At 49.8% G+C, this 27,715-nt stretch overlaps 1 protein-coding gene across 4 annotated transcripts in view; it reads right to left on the reverse strand.

Moving 5' to 3' along the window:
- The window catches only part of RAMP1 (receptor activity modifying protein 1), a 42,382-nt gene extending 27,419 nt beyond the window's left edge, over positions 1-14,963 (reverse strand). The window contains exon 1 of one of the 4 annotated variants that reach the window (XM_080798443.1): positions 14,333-14,963. In XM_080798443.1, the coding sequence (XP_080654569.1) occupies positions 14,333-14,384 (52 nt within the window). In that variant the 5' untranslated portion in view covers positions 14,385-14,963. Of the gene's footprint in view, positions 1-7,121; positions 7,515-12,656; positions 12,792-14,332 lie in introns of those variants that run through there. The other 3 variants (XM_080798442.1, XM_080798444.1, XM_080798445.1) reach the window with 3 other exon arrangements.
- Between the last annotated feature and the right edge of the window lie 12,752 nt (positions 14,964-27,715).

Here is a 27,715-nt window from a genome sequence, read left to right on the forward strand (position 1 = left end):
TGTGATCATGAACTTACTCGATGGGGAAATGGAGGCTTTGGGGTGCAGAAGCAGGCCTAAGGTCCCAGCCCAGAAGAGGTGTAGGTTTGAGTGAATTTGTCTCACCTGCCTGAGGCCCCACACTCAACCAATGCCCAGTCCCAAGAGGCTGAGGGCTAGACAAGAAGCTGGGCAGTGCAGTGGAGGGCCTGACCTGTCTTTTGCTGCAGACCTGGGGAGAGGGCAGACGATGAAGGGGCAGGCTGTGAAGTGCCATTCTAGAATGCAACTCCTGGGGGCTCAATGGCTAGTTACTGGAGGGCATGTGGGTAGGTGGATGGGTAGGTAAGGAGGTACACAGAAGGGAGGGTGCGTGGGTGGGTGGGTGGATGAAGGGATGGAGGGATGGATGGATGGATGACTGGATGGATGGATGGATGGATGACCTGTTGGATGATTAGATGGATGGAGGGAGGGAGGGAGAGAGGGAGGGGCGGATGGATAGATGGATGGATGGATGATTAGATGGATGGATGACTGGATGGATGGATGAATGGACGATGGAAAGATAGGTAGGTAAATGGATGGGTGAGTGGGAGGATGAAAGAATTCCACACATGGCAGATCAGGGCTCTGACCGAGCCCATAACCGTGCCAGAATGGAGTGTTGAATGGGAAGCCAAAGCCCTGGATGGGGTAGAAGTGACAACTGGCTCACAAGTTAAGGTGCCAAATCGGGAGAGGAAGAGATAAAGAACAGTCTCGGTTACAGGTAACAGAGCCGACTGGCAGCCTTCAACACAAGGGCAGCCTGACACTGAGGACCTGGAGGGCAGGCCAGCCAGAGGCCACCTGCGGGGTGACCGCAAAGCTCTGAAGTTGCCCTCAGGTGTGTCCTCCCCGTGCCCTCCCAGAGCTCCTGGAGAGGGAGGTGGTGTGGGACTGATGGAGGCTGGGCAGCAGGCCCATGTCTGGTCAGACCCTGTGTTTCTGGAAGACAGGCCAAGATGTTACAAGTGGGCAAGAGCTGTCCCCTCAGGGAAACGGCAGCTCTCAGGAAGGGGACAGGTGGCCAGTGCCAAGCATGCAACCACACGCTCCACCACGCAGTCAGAGGACTGCGGTCCAAGGGAACTGATAGCCTGGGGGTTGCGGAAAGAGATAGAGTGAGGGAACCCCAGCAGTGGCTGGGAGCTCCGCATGCTTTCAGAGGATTTACGTGAAGGCCCCGAGGCCCACCGATCCCACGGGGATGTGAGATGAGCTTGGGAGGGAGAACGAATTCGTTGAACTAATAAAGTGACAAGAGTCCTGGCGGCACACACCTGCACAGGGCGGCTGAAGCCACCACAGTGAAATCTCATAACAACGAAAGAAAAAGAGAAACCCAGACAAAACACGTAGCAAACCCCATGGCACATGGAGGTAGAGGGGAGGCCCAGCCCTCCCTGTGCCCACTGCACTGGAGGGCGTCCGCCCGGGATGGGTCCCGCTGAGGCTGGCGGGGCACCTGGAAGGCTCCCGGGCTTTTGGCCTGAGAAGCTAGGGAGAAGGGGCAGGTGGGGAGGGCGGAGAAGAAAGGCTGGCATGTGGGGAAAGCTTCTTGGAGGGTCTCCCGAGGTGAGGACCCACAGGTGGGCGAGGCGACATCCCTCGACATCATGGAAGGAGCACCCCCCTCCCCCATCCTAGAGGGTGCAGCAGAGGAGGCTAGGAGGGCAGAGCACATCCCTGGGGCCCTTCAGGATCTCTTGGGGGCCTGGGAGCCAGACGGCTCCCCTGGCCTCAGGGGCCACATACCCACCTGAGTTCTTGCCATGTTCCGACAGCCCAGGTGTGTGTCCCATGGAGCCCACATGGGCACAGTGGGGGATGCGCCCCAAGGACCAGCTGTGGCTGACCCCTAGTGTTGTCGGGGCAGGCTCAGGGAAGGAGTGACTTGAAAGCCCGCCTGTTGTGGACAGGTGCGGTGCTGGGGCTCACAGGGAGCTCAGGGGTGGGGGAGGGCTTAGACACCCACTCATGGGAGGAATCCCAAGTTGCCCGAACCAACTTCCTTCCAAGGGTCACCCCTCTGTTTGTCCCCACTGCCTCTCTGCCCCAAGCACGTGCCTGTCTCCCTGCCAAGAACGGCCTTCCCCAGACAACCCCAGGCCTGAATGTGGCTTGTCTGTGGCCATCACCTCCTCCTCCGAGGGGTCCCAGCCGCTCACCCCAGAGCCCCCCACCCCCTATCCACGTCCTCAGCCTCACTCAGGGGCTAGAGTGGTTTCCTCTTCTTGGAACAATGTTGGCCACGTCTCCTCCCCCAGCCTTTCCAACATGCGTGCGCACCCTCCCTGGCACGCAGCTGCTCTGCACGTTCCTATCGTCCCATGTTGCATCACTGACCCCAGCAGAATGTCACAGACGTTCTGCGTGGGAGTGGAACGAGGGCGCTTCCCATTGTTGGCTCCTCTCCTGCTCTGGAAGGGTCAGACTCAGGGTGGATGAGGACGATCGTGCCTATCAGTCAGGATGCTCTGGCAATAGAAACCACGTGGGCTCACGTGAGCAGCAGAGGACTCTAGGGGCTCACAGCAGGAAGGGCAGACACCATCCTAGGGGTCACAGGGTGCCACCTCCCCCGCGGGGGGTCCCCAGCAGAGTGTGCAGGTGCAGGGACACGTCCTCAGCCTACAGTCCCTCTTGGTGCGGTGTCCCCGCCTGGGTACATTCAGGCCCATCTCCTGTTGTACCCCGGGCTACAGAGAACAGCCCCCGTCCCCACCTCCCCTGGCCGGCCTGGTCTGATTGGCCCAGCAGTGACGCCAGACCCCAGTGGGCGCTACCCCCACTGCACAAGCCTCCCCGTGGCCTTGACCCTGGCCGGGCTCTGGGCTAGTCCCCTGGATGCTGCTGCTCCCCACCTCTCTGTGAGACACCTACTGCCTCCCCAGGTTAGGACCCGGCTCTCTGGGCTCAAAGACCCCTCCCCACACATGCCCTGCCCTTTGCTCCTGTCCTGGGGGAGCCCTGAGCCACGGCCATTCCACAGCAGGGACCAGCTGGGGTGGGCTGTCCGGGAGAATCTGGAAACCAGGTTCATTTTTTAGGTACTGGAGAACGGCATTTAATGTTTTCCTTAAACCAGCCTCGTGGGATTTCTTTCATTGGAACGACAGTACCTAATGGTTTTAAAACCGACTAGAACTACCAAAAGTTTTAAAACCAGCTGTGTGGGCCAAATGGGTCCCATTCCTGCCTGGTTGCCAGTGTCATCCCTTGTACATAAGTTGGGTCTTTAAAAGGCCGCATGCGGGGGCCGCGAACAGCCTGTGTTCTGTCCTCGACATGTTCGCGCAGGAACTTTCCTTGGCATGGGCGTTATTTAGGAATTAGGCGTCCTTTTAGGGAGAGTTCAAAGAAACAGCTTCCTCTCTCCACAGCGGAAAAACACCAGACAGAGGCCGCACAGAGGCTGCAGACCTCTCAGGGCAAAGGGACCAGGGGCCACAAAGACGGGGTGGGCGGGCTCCCGGCAGGGAGCAGGATCATTCCGTGGAGACCCTTGGTTTGGGTTTTCAAATGAGCAAGGAGCGACCCAGAAGTGTGAACCCGATGGGTCCTGTTTTATGGGTCCTTGGTCTGTGCCTGCTCTCCCGGCAGGAAGGGTCCGGCCTGCCGCTGATTGCGTATCTGCAGACAGAGAAGCCTAGACCCTGCACTGTCCTGAACCCTGGGGTCCGGGACAGTGGGGGTGATGGGGGGGTTGCTGGGCTGTGGGAAGGGGAACAGCTGGGGGCCAAGTCAAGCTCCCCATGTCAAGTCGAGGTGCCCATGAGCTGGGGGAGGGGTCTCCAGAGATCTCAGACAAGAGATAGCCTGGCCTGGGGCATGGACAGGCTCCTTCACCCCTTGGACTGTGAAGTGGGAACCTCCTATTCCAGGTGGGCCACCGGGAATGCATTCCATAAGATGTGCTGTTCCCAGAAGCCCTCCCACCTCAGAACAAGCAGCCCATCTCTGCGGGGTTTTCAACGTGAGCCACACTTAGAAACTCATGGGACACTCGAGGCTGGACCCTGGTAGCCAGCAGGGGTGATGGGGAGGGACATGGGGGGGGCAGGAGGGGGAGATGACAAAGGCCAGGACACTTTCAGGGGTGAGGGGGATATATGTTCAGTCTTGGGTCCACGAAGGTGTTTACAAATGCCAGAACCTTCCAAACTGTGAACATTAAATACAATCCGTTTATTCTGTTTCCGTCAGACTTCAGTGATGCTGCTTCACGTAATAAATGCAAAGGAAATGCCAGGATCTCTGAGCCGTATGGTTCTAGAAGATCTTGGTTTTTTTCCCCTCATGCTCCTTTATATTTTCCACAGGTTAAACAAGCATATAACTGATGAAATGTGATCTTTTTGCTCTCTGCAGATCTGCCAAGAGCTGTCAGAAAAGCCCTCGCTCAGCCGGTTCTTGGGGTGGCTCTGAATCATTTCTTGCTCACAGGCCCGGCGGGGAGAGAGCCACCCGCTTCCAGGTCTCCCCTGATTCTATCCCCTGGGGACCTACATCCCCAGGAAGAGACATGCCCGGGCTGTCACCGAGTGCCCCAGGACACGACGTACCCACAATTTGGTTTGAACATGTTGCCCTCAGCTGTCCTCAGCCTTTTTGGGAAAATAAAAACAAAACAACAACAAACTGAAAATATTAAAATTCTTGTGTGCCTGGTAAAAAGTCCTACTCAGTCCTCATGGCGCCAGGAGCTATCACATCCTTGGCCCTGCCCAGCACACAGCCCTGCTCTGACCCCATCGTAACTGCCAGCAAGAGCCTGTCCTGAGCCGTCGACCGCAGGACCTTGGGGCCTGCATCTCACCCGGACGCAGCACCTGCGCCCCCCAGGCTTCTGGCAGTATGGGGCCTGACGGCACCAGAAGTAAAGGAGTGAATGTGTGGGGAGGCGTCTCGATCCCGGCCTGTGACAACCCCCTTCACTTCTCAGGACTCTTCTGGCTTCTGGAAAGCCCCATGTGGGTCGGGCCTCACCCTTTCCTCAGCCAGGGTCTTCTGAGATGGTTTTCCCTTCTCTCCTCTGAGATACTCTTCCTCCTGTCTCTCCCAGTGCTCCGTGACACCATGTCGTGGGCGGGCATCTTGGGACACCCGTGTCTCTGTCTGGAGCCCCCACCTGTGTTCTTTTTGGAAGCAAGTTGGGTGTCAACAGATAAAATGTAGATTTGGCTCTAGGTTGGTTCGCCCCAGCTCTGGAGGACTCTCTGCTTCCCCTCCCACCACTGCCTACCGGGGATGCCCACCCCAGGGTGACAACACCACCTCACGTGGCCTGAGTCTGTCCTAAGCCCTCCACAGGCATTCGCTGACTCAGTCCTCGAAAGCATCTGGTTAGGCCCGCATTATTATTCTCTTATTTTACAGTGTGGGTCAGAGGGGCCCAGAGAGGTTCAGTGACCTGCCCAGAGACACACAGCCCAGGAGTGAAGAAGCCAGGACGCAGCTCTTGGCACGCTCATCTCAGAACACACGGGAGAGACAGTGAGGGCGACTCCCTCAGCGCCAGAGACTGCAGCCCCGAAGCCTGTGGATGACTGACATCCACAGAGACCCTGACAGGAGGCACCTCTGCAGACCCCCGACAGGCGGAACCTCGGGGCCATTTTCCCCACGAGGGGTCGAGAGGGGTTTTGCTCCAGAGGTGGGAGGCCCATGCGACAGATGGCCACATGGCCAGGCGACACCGATGCCTGGCAGTATACAGCTTCCCCAGGGATATGGGTGAAGGACCCCCCCACCCTCACAGGGAGAACCCCTCCTGCAGAGGAGCAGTAGAGCAAGGTCAAGTGGAGACCAGCCCGGGGCCCTCCAAGTCCTGCGGGTGTGGCCACGCAAACTCAAGCCCATCGTCCTCACCAAGACCACAGGCGTCCGGCAGGGGCATGTGATGCTGCCATAGGAGGGCAAAAGGTTTCCGTGATTTTATGAACTTGTTTTCACAGCTCACCAGTTAAAGAAGGTGATCTGGACTAAGTCTGATAATATGCTGGGCAGCGGCACGGGCCAAGATCCCTGTGCAGGGGGCTCACTGACGGGTCAGGACCAGGAGGCTCTGGATACAACTGTTTCAGAGGATTAGGTGCCCAGGTTCCCTGGCGTAGGCGGTGGGGGGGGGGGGGGTGCGTGTCTCCGCTGGTCAGAGCAGCTGCTCCTGCCTCCCTCACGCCAGCTCTGGTTATCCTGTGCCAGGCCCCACGTGGCTGCCGTGGCTGCCATGGCCCCTTCTGGCACTGCCCACATGGTTCCTGGGCCTCTCCCCGCTGCTGCGCTCCCCTCCAAAGCACACCGACCCCCCTCCAGCAGTCTCATCTGCCCCCTGAGATGCTCTCTATGCCCCGCAAGAGGAATTCCCGCTCCTGACCCTGCTCGGAGCAGCCGGTCAAGGGAAAGAGGAAGTTCCCTCGCAGGCCCATGGGCCCTTTCATTTCCCGTTCAAACAGCAGCTCATGCTGGCAAAGCCTTCATCAGGCAGATTTGCTGCTCATCGTCTGAATGGGACCCTCCTGACACACCCCTGCCGTGGCCTAGAGACCCTGCTACCCTCTGCCCCTCCCCTCCTTGAAGTGCCACTCTGTTCTGTGCTGCACATGGGGGCACCCGTTCCCGTGTCTCCCGAATCCATGAGAAAACGAGATGCTTGATCAAGCTAAAATGCTAAGTGACGCAGAACAATGTCCGGAGGGAGTGAGATACTACACCGGCATCCCCCACAAAGTCAGGTTCCACCTGCGAAGCACCGATGGGCACCTTGCACGTGTTGGGATGGCCACCGTCAGGACCCGGACAAGAACAAGCATCAGGGAGGTGCCAAGAGCCCCCGCACGTTGCTGGTGGGAATGCAGTCGTGGCCAGAAACCGTGAACAGAGCTACCCTGTGACCCAGTCTGCAACAGGGACGTGCGCACCTGGGCCCTGCATGGCATTAGTCACAGCAGCTGGGAGGACGAGCAACCTGAGGGCCAGCAACACCTGAACGGAAGAACGAAACTGTCCAGCCTTGGATGGGAAGGACCGCCATCACATGCTACATGGGGACGAATCGTGCAGTCACAAAGACACAGATCCCACCGGGTTCCACTCACCTCAAGTACCTATCGCAGCCGCTTCACAGAGAGTGGAAGGGCGGGAGCCGGGGCTGGAGGTGCCAGGGTTCACCAGGGTGGGAGTCTGGTGGGAGTTACAGGCCGGGGAGATGGGAAAGTTCTGGATACGATGGCCGTGGTGCATTTACAGCGATGTGAATGGCCTCCGTGCCCCAGACAGCAGGGAGGGTAAGTTTTATGTTACATATATTTAAGCACAATTAAAAATACAACAGTGAAATGGAAGGAGCAAGGAGGGGGCTGTGGAGGACATGGCCTGCAGGGCTGGGTGCCTGAGTGCCCCACGATCTTCACCGGCCCAGCAAGCACAGCCTCTCCACCAGGGAGCCCTCCCAGGTCCCCACAGCTTCCCCACAGCTCTCGGCCACAGACAGCACAGGGCGACTGCAGTCAACAAGGACACCTTGGTAACAGAGTTCACTGTGAAGACTGGAGGAGACACCCAAGACCTCATGCTCTTCTCCTGGGCTTCTGGGCCATGTACAGAAGGAAAATCTTGTAAGGCCAAGAAGGAACCTTGATGCACACAGGGGTGGTCTGTGACCCACTCCCCAAGCTCAACGCAATAGAAGCAGCGATCCCGGGGGAGAATCCAAAGAGCCTGAGCTGCTGGGATTTTAAAAAACTTGCTTCCAAATAATTCATACGGTAAAGAAGAAATTAAAACCACAAACACAGAAACTCTAGAAAATATTACTGATGGCCAGAGGACAGAAAGTCACGGGAGGCAGCCCGGAGGCCAAGCAGAGGAGTGACAGGACTAGTTTCATTGCAAAGCAGGAAGAATGAAAGCAAACACATCTGGCACCCAAGGAAAAAGATTTGGTTCTTTGGGGTGGGGCTTGCGGATGCCTAACAGAGCTATGCAGCCATTCTCTTGGACCAACAAACACAAAGTCATCTATCCATAGAGTCGGGCTGAGAAGGGCGAATGTTCATGGAGAACAGTTAGGACAATAAGATAATTATCCCTATAAATATGTGTTGGATAAAATGGACAAGTTCACAGAAAATGTGAAACAACCTTACCGCTCTAAGAAATAGGAAACCCATGAAAGACGCCCCCCCATTATCTTCACGGCCAGAAAGGGTCCCACCTAGATGCCTCTGCAGGTGGACACGAAGACCCCTTGGCTCCCGGGGGACCTCTCACTGGTGTCGAGTGAACCGCCCCAACTCAGAACAGAGGTTCACGCGTGTCTTTGGAGAAGAGAACCTAGGCCCCATCCTGGAACGCGCTGAAGGCTCCTGACTCAGTGATCACGAGCAAAACTCAAAATGAGCAGCGGTTAGCAGACTCCCAGGCCCCAGGAGACTCCATTTGTCCCAGAAAAGCAGGGAGACTCCTACCCTCAGACCTCTCCACCTATGTCCCCATCCCACCTGTGTCCCCATCCCGCCAGCTGCCAAGGGGCCGCACACAGGCCGTTGTTCAAGGATTCTTCCTTCCCATCATAAAAACAGACCTCGTACGTGGGAAGAAGGCTTGTCCTCACTCCCTCCTCCCCTCCCACCTGGCAGAGACAGAATTAAGTAAGAAGCATCTTGCCCAAAGCAGAGAGAACGAAGTTTGGAGGCATGGCTGCCGTCAGCAGCGGGCAAAGGGAGGCAGCTGCTGTCACCCACCCCACCCATCCCAACAGCAGGGCCTCCAACCCAGTGGGAGCAGAAAACAAAATGAATGGTCCCAACTGGGAGGAGGTGACCAGACTGGCCTTCCTGAGATGAGCTATGGATCTGCCGCAGAAGTCAAGGTTGGGGAGCGGGTGGGGTGGGGGGAGAATGAAAACAAAGCCAGAAGACAGTGTTGCTGGGACATGGAGTGGAGGAACACGTTCAGGGACATAGCCAGCCACACCTCAAACACACAAAACAGAGCTTCCTTATACTCCAGCAGCAGCTGGGTAGAAATAAATTGCAGCAAGTAACCCATTTGTTGTTTTTTTTCCAAGTGGGCTCCATGGCCGACATGGAGCCCAACGCAGGGCCTGAACTCACGACCCTGAGATCAACAGCTGAGCTGTGATCAAGAGTCGGACACTCGACCGACTGAGCCACCCAGGCGCCCCCAAAGTCTTCCCTCTGTAGTGACTGCTAGGCCTCTGCAGGAGAAATGGGTTCCTGCCAGAGGGTGGAGGCACTGACCGCTGCTTGGTAATCAGGCGGTCCTGGTGTTAATCCCATCGGTCCGTAAATCAGGGCAACTGCTGTTCAAATGGCGACAGGTACTTCGGGGGCGCAGACGCATCGTCAGATGAACCAGAAGTCTGCATATTTAACACCAGGGCACACAGGGGAAGCCTGAGGGGGGCAGGTGCTCTGGCTGACCCTTGCACCCCTTCCAGGGGGCCCCAGCTGGCCACGCCCACACAGCACCCCACCTCGGCCCACCCTCCCCACCAGCCCACGGACACGGGCCCTGTCAAAGTGCCCTGTGGCACCCAGCAGCCATGTCTCTATCCACCCATCGCCTTGGCTTCTGGTCCCCAGCCTGCACCCCCTCTGCATCCCTTCTGTCTGTGGCTCTCACACCTTCCCGACTCTGAGGCTACCCCAGATGTCTCTCCTGGCCAGAGCCCTCGGCTGTGCCCTGGGCTCGCGTGGACACCTGCCTGCCCTTGTCCCCTGAGTGTCCAAGGGGACACCTAACCCAATGTGACTGCTGGGGTGTGGGTTGCCGGGTTTAGCAAACACAGGACACCCAGTCCCGTGTGAGCATCAGATAAACAAGTATGTAAGTACTGCCCATGACATATTTAAACTAAAGCAATTTGTTGTTTATCCGATATTTGAATTCAACCGGGGGCCATGTGCTTTCCTGTGGAGCCGGCTGTGGAGCTCCAGTTCCCTATCCTCCAATGCCTCCCTGCATCCCCGTGGCCCACCCCACCCCCCTCACCATCACCTTGGGGACTCTCTGGGGCCCCTCACTCCTGCTGTCTCAAGCCTCTGCCCTCACCTCTATCCCACCAGCGCTCCCCGGTCCCCTGCCTCCAGCCGGAGGCAGTGCACGGCCCAGGGTTGCCCACTGCCCTGGGATAAAATCTGCACGTCACCTTGGCCCACAGGACCGACCAGGTCCTCCTTCAACACCAGCCTTGCTCTAAGCCCTCTTCTCTGCAAGCTTCAGCCATAAAGGCTTCCAGAAAATTCCAAGATTCGGGGCCTTTCCATAACCATCCTGGGGAACTGGGGTGCTCTTTCTAAACTGCTCGGGGGTTGGGGTAAGTGCCCCCATCTCCAGCTCCACTCCCATGGCTCATTTCCTTTAGTGCCAAGAGCACTCTTCATAGATGTTGTTTATAAGGAAGGCTTCTCAGCCTCGGCTCCATGGACATTCGTGCTGGGCTGTTCTTGTGGGGCCGAGGGGCTGTCCCAGGGTGAAGAGGGCAGCCTCCAGCAGTGGGCTATTGACCAATGTCCCTGGTGTCCACCTACTAGAACCCCCTCCCAGTCATGACCCTACATGACCCACTTGTGTGTAGGACAGAAGTTTCCAGGAGAAATAGTTTAGTGCTTTCCCCAAAGCTCCCTGATCTTTCCATCTACCCAGCCAGCAGCCATCTTTCCTCTCACAAACAGACCCACAGAATCTTCTAGAAGCAATAAACATTCAGAGAGAAAGCCAGCCTCGGGTATTGGTGTCACCAGGTTTCTGCCTGAGCAATTCTGCTTCCTAGACCTCTTCCCCCCTGACATGGGGTTTTGCTTTTATTTGCGTTGATAACTGGCCAGAGTATGTGACACTATGGCAGAGTCATCAGTACCCAATTGCTTGGGTCAGCTGCTGCCTTTTGCCCTCCCGGGCATGTGTGGCTCAGGAGACTCCTTGCTGGTGGCCCTCGTGGGCCTAGGGTGCAGAGCCCGGGAGAGCACGGGTGGGCGCTGGCTGGGTCCACTGTACCCCAGCTCCAGCTCCTGTGAGTGACCCAGTGGGAGGAGGGTCACCCATCCCAGGGATGGGGGGCAGGGGTCGTCAGGGAAGGCTTCCTGAGGCAGGCAGTCCCCTTCGAGGAACAAAGGAAGCCAGACCTGGCTGTGGGGTTCAGACCAGAGGCGCCTGATACCCTGGCCCCCGGCTGAGTCCTGGCCGGCATGCCTCTGGGGACCCCCTGCTCACAGCCCGGGCTTCCAGGGATGATGAGAGTCAGGTCCTTCCACGTCAAAGAAAATACTAAGATAAAACAATCTCAGGGGGAAAAAAAAGTCTTCCACGGACAACAGTAACTTCATTATGTGAACATGAACGAGGTCTTGTTTAGGTTGGGAGCCCTCCTGTTGCTGCCCTGTTGACATAACCCTCCTTGCTAAGAACAAGGGAGCTCTCCAGAAACAGGACTTGCCTGCGAGGTCACCCTGTCAGGGAGGGCAGGAAGACTGGTGAAGAGGCCACAGCAGCTTCGTCTCTCCCCGGCCCCGGGGGACGCCGTGGGCAGAGGCCGGCCAGCACAGGAACTGGCGCATGTGAAGCCACCACGGCTGCCTCTGCCCGCTGCCCCTCTCCCCTACTCCCCACCCCTGCTCGCTCCTCTCAGCTCAGCACTGTCCCTCCGGACAGCTTCCCTGCATCCCACTGGATAAGAGGTCCTGGGGCAGGTTTCCAAGCCCCCAGGACTGCCTGCCGCCCGCTGTCCTATAAACATGGTAGGGGTCACAGGGTGGAGCTCCATCTGAGTGGCTCAAAGGTGTCTGGAGAGCTCTGTCTCTGTCTTGTCCTGGTCCCCCCAACCCCGCCCGTGGCTCGCAGGAGGGATGTGATGAGAGACACGGGTTTTCCCTTGGCTCCAGCAAACAGACGGTTTAACCTCAGGGTTCCCTGCTCTCCCTCAGGCAAGCCTGTGCACAGGCCTGAGTTGGGGCCCACAGGGAGGAGGGCCCACCCTGCCAGGGGGCGCCCCCAGGGAGGGCAGGATCCGCCCCCACCGGCGGGGGACCCTGGCAGCCAAGCCTGGGGGTTCCACGCTTGGGGGCTCCGTGTTTTCAGTAGAATTCACACTACGACCTGGAACCTCATCACACACTCTGCTAGACCCAAATTTCAACTAATGAGAAGCCGTGAAACTGATTCATTCTGGGAGAAAAAAATCAGGAGGGACAGAGCAGCTCTTTGCTTGAACGGTCCCACCTAACACATTTCCTTGGAGAAATGCTCACGACCACTTCCAGTGTGGGCTTAAGTGCCACTCAATAGCTCCGGCCTGGGACCAGCCAGACCCGTACTGACGGGCAAGCGCCTATGGAAGGGACACAAAAATCCAGAAACTTCTCCCTGCGGTTAAATGCACAGGGAGAGTAAACAAACACACGGAAGTAATTCACAAATAAGAATCCTTCAGCTTTGGATTCCAGGGTGAGAAGTGCCTCCAGATTCAAACCAGCACGATGATCTGAAGTCACAAATACTGCATTTCCTGCGACGTCCCAGCCCGTCCCAGTTATACTTGTGCCTATACGGAATCCCTTATTTCAACAAATACAACCACCTTGCAAGAATGTCCTCATTCTCGCACGTACCTGTGCAGCCGGCACACCCGGCTCCCAGGACAGCATCAGCCAGTGCTCCTGAGGGGAGGTGGGCGCCGGACAGAATTGACAACGGACCCGGCCATCACAGAATAACCCTGGGTGCTTTGCAAACGTCCTTCTTTGCTGATGGATGAAAAAATTTCAGTGGCCGTATATGAAATTTGTAAGATGCACGTGGTCATGTCAGGGTCTTCTGTAAACAGAAGCGTATGCACAAAGCCCAGGTTTACAAAAGCTTGATTGTAAGACTGTTACAGAGAAGTTCTTGAGCCAATGGACAAGCACATTTAAAAAAAAAAAAAAAAAGAAAGAAAGAAATTCCACATTGCTATTTTGGGAAGCGAAGTCTGCATCGCCAAGGAGATCTGGCTTCTGCTACAACTCGGGAAGAAAACAGTGTGTGCTCCATGATTCTACTAATTACCGCTGGGCTCTGATGACATGAATTTACTGATAACCTCACAGGGTTGTGTTTATTTGGAAAAATAAAGCTATAACATTAGCCAGACCGCTCAGACTAATGTTAAGATTATAGGACTCTGGACTTCCACCATTATGTGTGTTATTTTCCTGGTAAACAAGGAAGGTCTTTATAGGCACTCCTGCCCGAGTGTTTATTTACACAGTCTTTAGAAGGTGCAGCTTCTGGAATCCAGTAAAGAGCATTTCTTTAGTCAGTTATGTTAAAAAAAAAAAAAAAAAGTGACACAACCCAGCTGTAACATTTTGCTTTACAGGTAACTTCAGCCAAAACAGTTTAAGGGGCAAGATCAGTCTTCTGATCACACTTCAGGCTGGTGGAGGCAAAAGGTTTTATGCAAAGGGACTCCTTGGCCACTGGCCACCGAGGGGCTGCTAGGTGGTCCTAAGCCCTGCTCCTCCAGGTGCCCTGGGCCATCTCCCCTGACGAGCCACATGCCCCCAGCTGCCATCCCGCTAGGAAGTCGGCACAGCGCTGAGCCCTCCACCAGTACCAGCACTCGGGGCACCTGTGCAGGTGTTCCTGACCCACATCACCTGTTCCGGGGAAAGCCCACAAGTATCAGTAGCAGCTGGATTCTGCCATTTAAGTGCCCTATTTTTTTTTTTTTTAAGTAACTGCATACAGGAGATGAATCAGCGGCTAAAAGAGTTTAGAAAGGCTTCTTAGCTTCGCCTCAGGAAAGCCGTGAGGACAAGTTCAGGGTAAATTATGCTAAGTCTGGTGCACGTTCCTGTTGCCCCTGGGTTTCAGTTATAAACTCTCTGGAAACAGAAAGCAGAGTATATTCTGCTTCCTCACCAAGAGTCCCTCTTTGAAGGCCAAGTTCACAAACAAAAAAGCTGTGGAAAGGAGGGCGAAGGCTAGTCTCATGTTTGCAAAGGGCATCCTAGGGAGGTTTGTTTGCAAATCAGCCACTGCGGCACATGCCAGTCGGCTTCTCAGCTTTAACTGATTTCCGGACCCGTGGGCCGAGGATCCGAGTCCCGGTGGTACGGCTGCGAGGTTCCTCCAACGCCACGCGAGAGCCCTAGGACGCCTGCACCCGCGGCAGCCGCGCAGGTGCGGGGCAGCGTGTTCCCGGGCGTGCGCGGGAAAGGTGCCCGTGTCTCCGCGCACTCCCGCGCCCCCCGACCCCCCCTCCCGAGGCCCCTCTCCCCCGAGGGACCCCGGCCCTACTCACCTAGGAGCAGCCAGAGGCCGCGCCGTGGGAGGCCAAGCAGGCTCCGGGCCATGGCGCGCCTCCGAGCCGGGTCGCCCGCAAGCACTGAGCCCGCCGCGGCGCCGGGGGCGGGAGCGGGAGCGGAGGGAAGCGGAGGGAAACGGCGGCGCGCGCCTGGCCCTGCCCACCGCGTCTCGGGGGTGGGGTGGGGGCGACGGGCAGGTCGCCGGGACCGGGCGGGGCGGCACCTGCAGGCCGGACGCGCGAGACGAGGCGACCCCACGACGAGCAGCGCGCACAGCGAGGGGCGAGCTCAGGGTCGCCGGGACCCTTCCTAGGGTACGAGCGCTCGGGCTTCGAGTAGTGGGGCGTGGGGGAGTCTGCGCCGCGACCGCCGCCCGGGTTGCTCCCGAAATGTTTGTCTAAAGGCGAGTGTTTAAGTCCGGGAGGATCTCCTAGACAGGGCATGGCAGTCTCAACAGGGGCACCATGCTTTTCGTCTCGCTCCTGCCCCCGGGAGTTCTGCTTTGCGAAAGGCCAAGACTACATCTCTCTCTTCCCCAAGGTGCGGGCACTAGAGCACCCGTGGGGACAAAACCAGCCCCGGAGCCTGGGGAGACTCTTACTAATCAGAAGAGGACACACAATGAGGAACTGGAATAAATTCAGGATAAGCAATGGCGTGGGCGCAGGGGAGGAGAGGCATGCCAGGGGTGCCCAAAGGCCTGGGAGTCCTGGTAGGACTGAAAGGTGCCCCCGTGGATTGCTGCCTAGGATGGCTGACGAGAGGCAGAGGAGGCTGGAGAACCTGCCCCCGGAGCTCACCAGACTCCCAACTCCAGCAAAAGAGGACAGCATTAGACTTGCCTTGGAAGGTGGTCACTCTGGGATTTTGCGGGCCTGGAGAACTCACAGGGCGGGGGGAAGAGAAGCCTGGGCTTACTCCTTATAGAATGGTCAGAGAAGGGCTCCTAGGGGTGCATAGGAGAGCCCTGGGGAAGGAGGTTTCCCCCTGCAGAGGCATGAGTGGGAGACATAATAAAGCTCTCCTGGTGGCTGGATCTCACCAGGGGTTCCTTCCTGTAACATCCTATTCCAAGAAGAACTCTGAGAAATTAACTTATGTTCACTGCAGGCGGGAGCGGGGGTGGGATGGGGGTGGGGGAATCGCTACTTGGAGGGTAGTGGCCACATTGGCTTCATGCCACATTGGTTTCATGCACTTAGCATAGTGGCTGGCCCAGGTCCGCAGTGAAGGACCGGTTTCTAGCTAAATGAAAGGGAGCAGAGCCACCTGCTGTCTGCTCAGAGAACAGGAGGCAGCTGATGGTGGATGGTGGTCATCCATTTTCTTCTGAATACAGGCTGGGAGGGCACTCAGGGCCAGCATGCCTACAACTGGGGACCCCAAATGGTCCTAGGAGTGAGGGGTCTGCATCAGATGGCGGGGCAGGGCACAAGCTCTCTTGACTTAATTAGCCCCTCTTCCTGAACCTTAGGAAAATATACCTTACTGGGCAGCCTGGCTTCCCCCACTTTATTCATTTAATAGACAACAGAGCCCTACTGTGAGCAGGACTGTGCTGGGTGAACAATGCAGGTCCTACCCTCTGGTTTGTGTATCTAATTGGCAAATTATAACTCTCGTTAACAACCCAAAAGCCAAGATACAGGAACTGAACAAACGGGATGCGGGACACCTGGCCCAACTGTAGCGTAGGGAATCTTGAGGGCTGGCCGATGGGAGTGCAGGAGAGGGACTGCAGGCCAGTGGGAAGGGAACAGTGAGGGCCGGAGCCCCAGGCCAGCTCCACTGTGAACCCTGTGCTAGGGTACATCAGCCACCAGGAGGGCCAAGGGTATGCATCTCTGGGCTATCAGACTTGCTGTACGCTCATAGATGGCGCAGCCCTTCCCACTCTTGGCTCATGAACCTCTCTGCAACCTCTCCTCATCAGGCCCTTTGGGACTCCTGTATTCTCATCAGGAGGCTGAGCAGGAAACATTTTTTGGCAATATTTTATCTGAAACTCAACAGCAACCGGACGCAAGGTCAGGGTAAGGGGGGCCATTTGTCACTTCCTCTCTCCATGTGCCTACACATACCCCCTAACAGACACACACACACATCTAAAAAAACAAGCTGTACTTCTCAAACTCATGAACTGTGTAGGTTCACAATTCTCTTGAGAGTGCCAAAGTGTGTGTGTTGTGTGTACGTGGGTGTGCCGCAGACACCCTGGGGTCTCCATGTCTGCATTGGGGGGTCTGGGGAAGAGATGCCCAGTAATTACAACAGGTTCCCTCTTCTGCATGGGTGGGAACGCAAACAATCTCCACGCTTGCCCCACAGCTATGGCACACAAGCGGCGGTGACTTTGCCATTGCTAGATTCTGTCAGAAGCATGTGGACTTCTAGTAGGGAGCACGGAAAACCATCCTACTCCCAGGCACCTCCAGCTAGATGGACATGAAGGTGCACAATGGAAGAGTTGAGAAAATGGCCAGATGCTTGGCTGTGTGCGCAGCTAGGTTAGAGACACAACCTTGAGGGGTCAAGAACTGCTCAACATTACTAAAAATTCAAATTTAACATGAGAAGACCTCTGCTTCCAGCCACGATGAAGTAACAGGAACCAGATTTACCATCCGACCCTTATACGAAAACACTGGACAAGACCAGTGAAGCCACAGTTGTCACACTGGACCACAGGCAGGGCAGGACTGCGATCCCAGGTGGCAGGGACGTTAGTGAGGTAGCCTGACTGCTTGCTGCCTGTGACTTCTAGACCACTGGGAGCTGGGAACCCAAACAGAGCCTGGGGGCTCGTGGAGTAGAGGAGAATGCTGGGAGTCCAGGGAAGGCCTGGCCAAGGTAGCTAGGGAGGCAGGGCTTGGGGGTACAGGGGACTAATGTTGCACAGGGAAGGTCTTCAGCCCCCCCACCCCCCACCCAGAGCCTGGGACTCTAATACTGACCAGTGCGCTCACATGGAAGGACATTGCCTGAGGCAGAGAAAAGGACCACCGGAAAGGAACAGATTGGCACAATCCCCAAGAACTCACACAGGGCCTGGAATGGCTCCACTTTCCTCCAATCCTAGTGGAAAAACCTTGAGACAAGCAGAACATCTGATGGAGTAATTAGCAGGGTATTGCCTTTGTAGTCAGAAAAATGACACAGGCTGCCCTGGGGCCACCTAACAAAGCTTAAAAGCAAGAACTGACCAAGCCAAATGATTTCCAAGTAACTACTACATTCCAGAACAAAGACTTGAGAAGAAAAATAAAAGAACAAAGCACCAGGGAACCGTAAGACAACCTCACGTGGCCTAACCCACATGTGACTGGGAGTCTGGTCAGACAGCAATATGGAAACTACTGTGTAGATGTTGCTCTACAAACCTACAAATTCAAGAATACAGATAAACCTTAAGCACGAGAATCATGAAGAAGAAAATACAGCAAGGCCCATCACAATCCAGTAATAAAGAATCTTACAAGCAGCCAGACAAAAGCACCTTTGATAGAGAGGAACGGATTGAAACGACAGAAGCGTTCTTCTGGGAAACAGCACCGACCAGACACAGATGCAGCAACAGCATTAAGGACTGGGAGAGGAAAACCGTTAAGCATTCTGTACAATTTTTCAATAATTTGCTGACACAAAGGAGAAGATTTTGCTGGCATCCTCACCACTAGGTCTGTGAGTTAGAGGTGAAGATTTAGTCAGCAGCAGCAATGAATGGGGGTTCCAGAGACGTGTAACAGTAACGACTCCGTTCTGTCCTGTGAACAGCATCACAGGAGCACTCGGCTTCAAGCTTCAGTTTTTCAAATCCCTCAAGGGAGTCTTGCTGGTAAAAACCAAACACTTGGGACTTGCAAGTGGCTGAGAAGGGCTTGCATAGTTTCTGATTTCCCCAAATGCCCTCTCCAAAAGCAAACAAAAACAAGGGAAAAGTAAATCCTGCACAAAACTGTATTGTCAGCGTCACCGGGAGAATCTGGGAGCTGCACAGAAACTATGAGGAAAGTCACCAAATGCCAGAGTGTGATGTCCCTCACCCCCCTGCAGCCAGCCCACCTCAGTGAGCACAGGGAGCTTGAGAACTGGGGGGCAGGAGACAGGGGTTGGCACAGGCCCTCAGATTAAATCTTAACATCCAAGATACAAAACATCCAAGAAATAATAATTTTTAAAATATCTCAACACTATATAAAATAGTAAGAGAAGTCAACCCATCCAGAGCTACTGCAGAAAAGCAAGAGATAAGATTGCACACACATGACCCGAGGACCCCTCTCCCCTCTGTGAGGCTCTGTTACATATGTATAACATAACCACACTGCGGGGTGGGGTGTGGGGGAGGACAGTCAATAGGAAACACCTGAGCACATTCAGAAAACAGTCACTATCCTGACTGCACACTGTGAGGCTAAAGACACCAAGAACTGTGGTCACTTCAGGTGTCTACCAGGACTGAGGAAGTCGAGGGGAGTCTGTGTGCAGAGAGGGCCTAAGACCAACTCCAACAGCAGGGAGCGCCCCTGCTTACCGGAGCTTGGCTCCTGGATAGCATTCTCCAATAAAGGAAAATGGAGTTTGGGGCACCTGGGTGGCTCAGCGGGTAAGGCCTCTGCCTTCGGCTCAGGTCATGATCTCAGGGTCCTGGGATCGAGCCCCATGTCAGGCTCTCTGCTCAGCGGGGTGCCTGCTTCCTGTCTCTCTGCCTACTTGTGATCTCTGTCAAATAAATAAATAAAATATTAAAAAAGGAAAATGGAGTTTGTTGGAGAAGTAGTTGATTCCAGGGCAGGGCCAGTAAGATGAGCCTAAAATAGCCTAAAATAGTAGTGGCAGAAAATGAACACTTGAGAAAGGATGACGATTTTCACAGAGACACAGAACCCAACCTAACGCAGCTCCTAATCTCTAAAGGCTAATGGCTCCTAATCCCTTAAGAAACAATCTGAGTAACAAAATAAGAAATGACAGTACTGTATTATAACTCACAGACCAAATAGACATCAGTGAGTCCACACTGATCTCCACAATTGAATAAATAAATGGGGTGGGGGGCAAGGACAGCTTTTCCTCACAGGCAAATTCTAAGTAATAAATGTGGAAGAAAGGAAAGACACAAAATCACCATCAAACGAATACCACAAGAATAATCCTTTTAGGCAAGATTTGCTAATGGATGCCGAAAGCAGTGAGCAAACATTTTAAGAGAAACAGGTGTTTTCATACTGTCAAAGAGCTCCCTCAATTGTAAAGGAAAAATTATAACTCTACGTTGAAACCCAGCAGAGGCCATTATAACCAACTGAAGGGCATGACCTGTAAGAGACCTATCACGTACCCCCAGATGGGAGGTACTGATGACACAGCACTCCTGTGGCACTCTTCAAAAAATGCATAACCTCAATCTAATCAGGAGAAAACAGCTGATCAACTATAATTAAGAGGCATTCTACCAAGTAGCCAAGCAATACTCATCAAAAGCATCAAAGTATGAAAGACAAGAAAATACTTGGGAACTGACCTAGGCTAGAAGGGGTACAGAAAACATAATAACTAAATGCATGACATACTGGATTGATTGGGTCCTGAACAGAAAAAGAACATTAGGGGCACAACTGGTGCAATCCGAGTAAGGTTTGTGGCAGCAGTACCGTGCCAATGTTAATGTCCTGGTTTGGACTACTTTGCCATGGTTCTATAAATTATGGACTCCGTGCTATTTCTGCAACTGTTTTGTAAGTCTAAGTGTTCATAAATAGAAGTTAAACAGCTCTATACCAAGTACACAATTGGAACATTGCCTGTGTGCCTGTTTCCCAGAAGTTCTTGGTGAAGACTGTAACCATTTCTAATTATTTCAGGATTGTGTGTGTGATAGACATAGAGATGAAGAAGCCTCTTGATCCAGCCACACCTGAATTCATTTCTGGAGTTGTCAACTATAAACTGATTTTCCTTTTTTTCTTCTGCTTTTGTTAGGGTTGTTTTTTTATAATTTGTCATCAAGTAGCCTCTAACTAATATACTATTATGGTCTGCTTTGTTCTAAGGAATTTTAAGTCAGGTTATAAACAGTTATAGGAGAGAAAAAATAAAGTGAAATGAAAATAGAACAGCAGGAAGATAAAACAAAGAGCAAAGTTACTACACAAAGAGAGGATTTATTGAACCCAACTAGCTGACAGCACCACCACCAGCAGCACACTCTGACTGAAGGCTGTTTTACTGGAACAAGTGCTGTGTTCTACTTTATGCCATCCTGATGAGGGAAGATACTTGCCTCCATTCTACACACCAGACAACTGAGGCACAGGGAAGTTATCTAACTTGTCCAAGGCTAAACAGCTAAGAAAGTTGGAGTGGGAATTTGAACCCAGGAAACCTAGCTTGAGAGCCTACATTCTTAAACAGTGTGCTACCAGGCTTTCTACTTCCTGGCAATAAAAGCAAAGTGATTTATAGCAATCATGTCCATAATACATATCATGATATTCTCTGATCAGGAGACTATCAGCCCTATCATGCAGTATTAAGATATAAGTTCTATATAAATAGTAGCAATTGAGGAGTTCTACAGCACTCACAGTTCACACAGAACTGTCCCCCCCGCCCCGAGAGTCAAAATTCAGGTAAAGACACACAGAACCTGTAAACTTCTATCGTCTGCATTCACTTCCTATCACTCATATAACACATTACCGCAAACTTGGTGATTTAAACAATACAAATTCATTATCTTACACTTCTGGAGATCAGAAGTCTGACACAGGTCTCACTAGGCTAAAATCAAGATGTCAGCAGGGCCATGTTCCTTCTGGTGGCTCTAGGGAACAATCTGTTTCCTTGCCTTTTCCAACTTTCAGAGGCAGCCCTCACTCCTTGGCTCCTGGCTCCCTTCTTCCATCTTCACAGCCAGCAACAGCAGGTAGAGATGCTTCTAGAAATGCTATTTCTCTGGCTCTCTCTTTTGCCCACCCAGATAAGCCAGGGTTATCTTCCAGGACAGCTGTTTAGCAATCTTACTTCCGCAACTTTAACTCCCTTTGCCAAGTGACACATCCACATGCTTGGGGAGATGAGGACAGGATGGGCTGGTGGTCATTACCCTGCTGACCAGAAGAGCTAACACTTACTGAACATTTTATGTGGAGGTAAATACATGGTAATTAACAATGATAATAGTGAAAAAGCAATGAAGTTAATACACACAGAACACTGGCTGGAGAACTTTTCTTTTGAAAAGAGACTACTGATTATACTGGGTTGCTCAGTTAAAGACATTATCTCCTTGGACCAGAATTGACACTGGTATCAGGCAGAACCAATTGGGAACTTTGGTCCCACTTTTTAGTGAGTCTTAAGGGTACTAACAACATTCCAGATCTCTGGTGTTCTCTAAACATAATTAGTTGTATATTCGAACTGATACAGCTAAAATGTTATTCATTGTCCCAATAATACAGTACGAAAAAAAGTGATTCTGAGCAATAATATGTCTGCTAAAATTATCTAAAACTTTGCTAATTTAAGATATTTGGAAACTTGGATAATTTGATCAGTCTTTAGAATTCTACCAGAGTTTTATATTATTAACTAAAGAGATTTTAGAGTAAGCTAAGTATTGATTTTTTACTTGAGTTCCAAGAGATTCACCAATTACTCCAGTTGTTATATTTAACTTGGGAAGCTTCATATCAGTACTCAATTTACTGGTATTAACTTTTTGATCTACTAAAGTTATCTGAGCTTTACCTTAAGTTTTTGAATAAGACATCTTTGTTTAAGAAACCTGAGATTATAATATCAAATGATCCTTTGTGTATTTTCCCCAAATTGAATGCAGTAACTTGGTCTGTTTGTATTCTAAAAGGGGATTTCACTTCATCAAAACCTTTTGGAAACCAATGACTAGAGGTATGCTTCTTATGGTTGCTAGCATGTTGAAAATAATGTTTAGTCCATGTTTCAACTTTACTCAATGTTAACTCTGAATGCAGTCTTTTCATATAAATAACTACATAATTTAACATATAGGAAAATATTTCCACAATCCTTGGATTTGATGTATGGCCAAAAAGCAAGAATTCTCAAGTTTCATTAAGAATCCTTAAAAAAAAAAATTTTTTTTCCCCGCCCTGAACCCAACTCCTGGTAGAATATCTAGGGTGGATCTGGTAATATCTGGAGACAAATTAATATGGAATAAAACAAAAAATCCCTTAAAGAACGGAAATTTTGAAATCCAGGAGTTGGATAGTTAGCCTTCCTTCCCATCCATGTGTATTCCACATAAACACTCATAGGCTCATTCACACCTGGAAAATGCCATCAAACCTGCAGAAAGTATTAAATTTAAAATCGTACTACAGATTCTGCCTTTATTAAATACAAATACATCAAATATAAATGTTAAATGACTAACTTTTAATCAAATGATACCAACTATTGAATGCTCTAAACATTTTAAACATTTGAAGAAAATGCATATTTAAATGTTCATATTAATATTGGCAAAACTGCAATTTTAAACTTTAAAGAAGTTAAAGAAGAAACTTTAAAAAAGTAATCCATTAAAAAAAAGTAATCCATTAAAGAAATTAATAGGATATAAAATTAGGCTTTGAAAATTGTTGCAATTTACAATTTAACCTAATATAACAGAACTTACTCAAAAAACAAAATAAACAACATGGTGACTAGTGTTTTACCAAAGCACATGTGGGTTCACTCTCCTTAGGGAAAACACAGCTTAATGTTTCATACTGTAAAGTATATATATATATATACTAAAGTCAAAAATATATTAAATGTACCAAAGCTTCAATATAACTGTCTAGGAAGCTTAAAAATATACACATTCCAAAATATTATGTATCTGTGAATTCAAATTCAGTTTATCTGTTATCCCGTGGTCCAATTAAGTCTTAAGATTACTGAAAACTAGAACTAAGAACTTCAGGTAAATTATATTTTTCATGGATGGAAATCACTTAATGGACTCTGAAACAATAAACCTTGTCTTGGTCACTATTTTTAAAAACTGATTTAACAAAATTTTTAAAAGTAGACATGACCATTTTTTCTAATCCAAAATATGCAGCTTGAAGTCTTTAAGTAACAAGTTTGAAATATAAAGTTTATAAACATTAAAATTATTTTTTATTTTTAATATAGAGAATATGGTAATACTGTAGAAACAACAGCTGCTAGATGTGAAGGGAAGGCTATAAAGTACAATATACACAGCTAAATTCGCTTATTAAGCCTATTTAATCACGGCATCTTGCTACTGCCACAATTTTTTCCTAAGTGTTGTAGAACATTCTCTGTAGGAGGGAACTCATGCTTTCCAAGGAAATTCTATATAGATCAAGAAAAGAAGAGAGAAATCAACCATAAAACATATTGATTTAAATCCAATATTCCACAGAAGTATATACAGAAGTCCCCCATTCTCTGCGCTCTTCCTTCTGCCTGCAGTCAGCTGGGGTCCAGGAGCAGGAGCAGAGGGCCCTCCTGAAGTACTGTCACAAGGTCAGTGGGAGTCTAATGCTATGTCACCTCCTAAGTCATTCATCTCGCCACGAGAGCATTTTACCATCTCACACCATCACGAGAAGGCTAGGGACAGTGTATTTTGAGAGAAATACCACATTCACATGACCTTTATTACACTATATTGTTATAATTGTTTTATTAGTTACTTTAGTTACTTTATTACTGTGCCTAATTTGCAGATTAAACATTATCACAGATTTGCATGTATAGGAAAACCACAGTATATATGTAAGGTCTGGTACGATCTGTTGGTTTCAGGCACCCACTGGGAATCTTGGAAGTTATCCCCTGAAGATGGGGGGGGGTACTACTGTAGTTATTTATCAGTACACTCTACTACGAAACCACTCATTATCATTAAACTCATTTTTCATATTATGAATATCAAAAATGCTCACATTCAATTCTATCCCTTGACTAAGCATATCACTAAACTCTACTACTATGTCAAAATAGAAACAGGCCACTAGATATTATACATATAGAGGACTGTTTTGACTATTTCCACAGAGAAATATTTCCACAGAGAAGTATTTTCCACAGAGAAAACCAGATTGTCATCATGGTAAAAATGTGGCAATGTCTGGAACAGAAATCACTTAAGTGACATGTGAAGTCTACTTTCTTCACTGGGAAGCACCATGGCTGGTATGATACAGGTAGACTCACAAACCGGTTTATTAATGAGCACCTACGATATGAAAATTATTACTTTAAAGACAAATATATCGAGTATAATACAGATGTCTCCCTCTATGACAAAGGTCTGGTGGATCTGCCTGCTGGGGAGAGGTAGTAATGGGGACCCCCAATATAGTACATTTTACTCTTTCCAACTTACAAGGTATATAGAATAGTAAGAGTCTAATTTCCTTATGCTACTATTGTCATATATTTTTTATTGGACCTGTAAAATACCACTATTCTTGTTTTATACAGTCAATACCAATTGATATATACATTTTCATCTTTACTTCTCCTACATCTCTGACCTTTCATCTAAAATCACTTTCCTTCTTCCTAGAGAACACTCTTTAGTATTTTCTTTACTATAAATGAGTCCTTTAAGTAACAAATTATCTTAGTTTTTGAGTAAAGATATATTTATTTCCCATTTATTCCTGAAGACTTTTTTTTCTTTTTGAGTATAGAACCCAAAGTTTGTAGAATTATTTGATGGCTTCTGTTAAGAATCAGATGTCAATCTAATTGTTGTACTCTTTAGGTAAATTCTTTTTTCTCTGGCTGCTTTATAGATTTTAGCTTTATTTTTTTCTCTGATATATTGATGTCTTTTTATTTTTCCTGTTTGGGGTTTGAAAGGGTTTACTGAATTTATGGCTTGATGTTTTTTTATCACTTAAAGAATATTTCAGCCACTTTTTTTCTGAAAAGTTTTTCTGCTCTATTTCTCTCCCTTCTTTTTGTTAAAACTTTGTTACATCCATAGAGGTCTCACTCTCCCTCTCTCTCAACTTCTCTCAGGTTTTCTATCTTTTCTTTCTCTGTGTATCATTCCATAGTTTCTTCTGACCTACTTTTCTTTTTTCCTAACCTAATTCTCACTTTAACTATTTGCCTAATATGTTATAGAACTTATTAACTGAGTTATTAATTTAAATTTCTTTTTTTCATTAGTGGGATTTCCATTTTTAAAGTATTTTCAGTTCTGTATTGAAATCCTCAATGTTGTCCTTTGTCCCCCTGAGTATAACACATCTGAATCAGTTAGCTTTTGTTGTGCAGTAAATCACCTTCAAAACTTAGTAGCTTAAAACAATGGTTATCTATTTAAGCTTATAATTCTGCCCATTAGCAATGGGCTGGACTCAGGTAGGTGAGGGATTTTTCACATCTTGGTTGGGCTTGCTCATGGCTCTGTGGAGAGCTGCCAGGTTGGGAGGTGGGGGTTGATGTCCAATCTATGCCAGATTCTGTCACATGTTTAGGAGCAGCTGGCTATAGGCTAGAATGCCTTGGCTATCCTCCATGTAATATTTTGTCCTCTAACAGACTGGGCTTTTTCCCGTGGCTGCAGCATATTTCCAAGAGAGCAGAGTAATCAAGTCCTCTTGAAGACTAGGCTTGGAAATGGCACAACTTGTCAAAGTTATTCAAAAGGCTAGTCTAGATTCAAGTGGGTGGCAAAATAGATTCCACATCTTGATGAAAGGAGCTTCAAAGTCACATTGCAAAGGTCCACAAATGCAGGGAAGAGAATAATTATGGCCATTTTTACAAATGGTCTATCACTTATAAGGATATATTCTTTAAGGGTGTCTGATAACTTAAATATCTGGAGTCCCTGTAGCTAGTTTCTATTATGCAGTGTTTATTATCCAGTAGTTTTCATTCATGTGGCCTTATTTCATTTATTAGTTATTTTGGATTGTGCATTCTTATTTACAAAATAACAAGTATGCACAAAATTGTGGGTAGAAATAATCTGAAGCCTAAAATGACATTACTTTATTCCAGAGAATTCCTATCTTCATTTCTGCTAGATGCATGTCAGAAATAACCCCACTATCATTTCAATCCAACTCAGGAAATAAATTTTGAAGCTGAGTTATAGTCCCTCTGAAGAACTATGTATTTCTAGTTCATAGTTACTACTAGAGTACAACCTGCTGGGGTTCCAACCCAGTGCTGAGTGTTCACCAAGGCCCATCTCCCCAGCTTCAATGTTATCAGAAGTGTCCCTTAAACTAGCTACCCCCCTGGGGCACCTGGGTGGCTCAGTGGGTTAAGCCTCTGCCTTCAGCTCGGGTCGTGATCTCAGGGTCCTGGGATCGAGCCCCACATATGGCTCTCTGCTCAGTGGGGAGCCTGCTTCCCTCTCTTTCTGCCTGCCTCTCTGCCTACTTGTGATCTCTCTCTCTCTGTCCAATAAATAAGTAAAATATTTTTTAAAAAAAAACTAGCTACCCCTCTACAAATAACACCAGGGGACATGTGGTCCCAAACATTGGGTATATTTTCCTAAGATTCATCTCTGTACCTTGGCCCACTAATTCATGACGAGGTGGTAGTTCCCCAGTGCCTTGTTTATACAGGTACTCTTTACTTTTATTCAACTTTTCTAGCTTTTCTCCGTAGAAAGTTGGCTTTAATCACTAGACAGCTATAACTGAAAACAAATCCCCATTCGTTATTTTATAACAAAGAATCCCATGTTAGTGCATGTAATGAAAAGTATGTACAAATTCTTTGATACACTTTTTTCAAGAGAGGGAGCTTAATTCCCTTCCCTTTGAGTATGGATTGCATACAATAACTCACATCTAAAATGTGACAGAAACCATGGAGCGTGCCTAGGTCACAAAGACACTGTAGCTTCCATCTTGCTCTCCCTCTAGGGAAGCCAGCTGCCACAATGTAAAGACACTCAAGCAGCCCCAATGAGAGGCCCATGTGGTGAGTCTCAGGGGGCCAAAAGCCCTGTGAATGAGCCATATCAGCAGCACAACCTGCAGTCTCACCCAAGCCTCCTGATGACTACAACCCAAGCAACATCTTTGGCTGCAACAGTGTGAGAGTTCCTAAGTGAAAACTACCCAGCTAAAGCCACTCCTGAATCCTGACCTGCAAACTGTGAGATGATGAATAGTATTTGAGTAATTAAGTTTTGGGTAACTGGTTTTGATTAGTAGTTAACTAATACAGTATGTTTGCTTTTTAATTTTATAATATCATTATTTTATTACTTTAAATTTAATACTATTTTTTATTTGAAAAAAATCAATAGCTTAAAAATTTTAAGTAATATTTAAATATAAAAGATATGCTTGATTTACCTCTTGTTGCTTCTTTTATTC

The sequence above is a fragment of the Martes martes genome (genome assembly GCF_963455335.1).
Source record: "Martes martes genome assembly, chromosome: 3".
NCBI classification, from domain to species: domain Eukaryota; kingdom Metazoa; phylum Chordata; class Mammalia; order Carnivora; family Mustelidae; genus Martes; species Martes martes.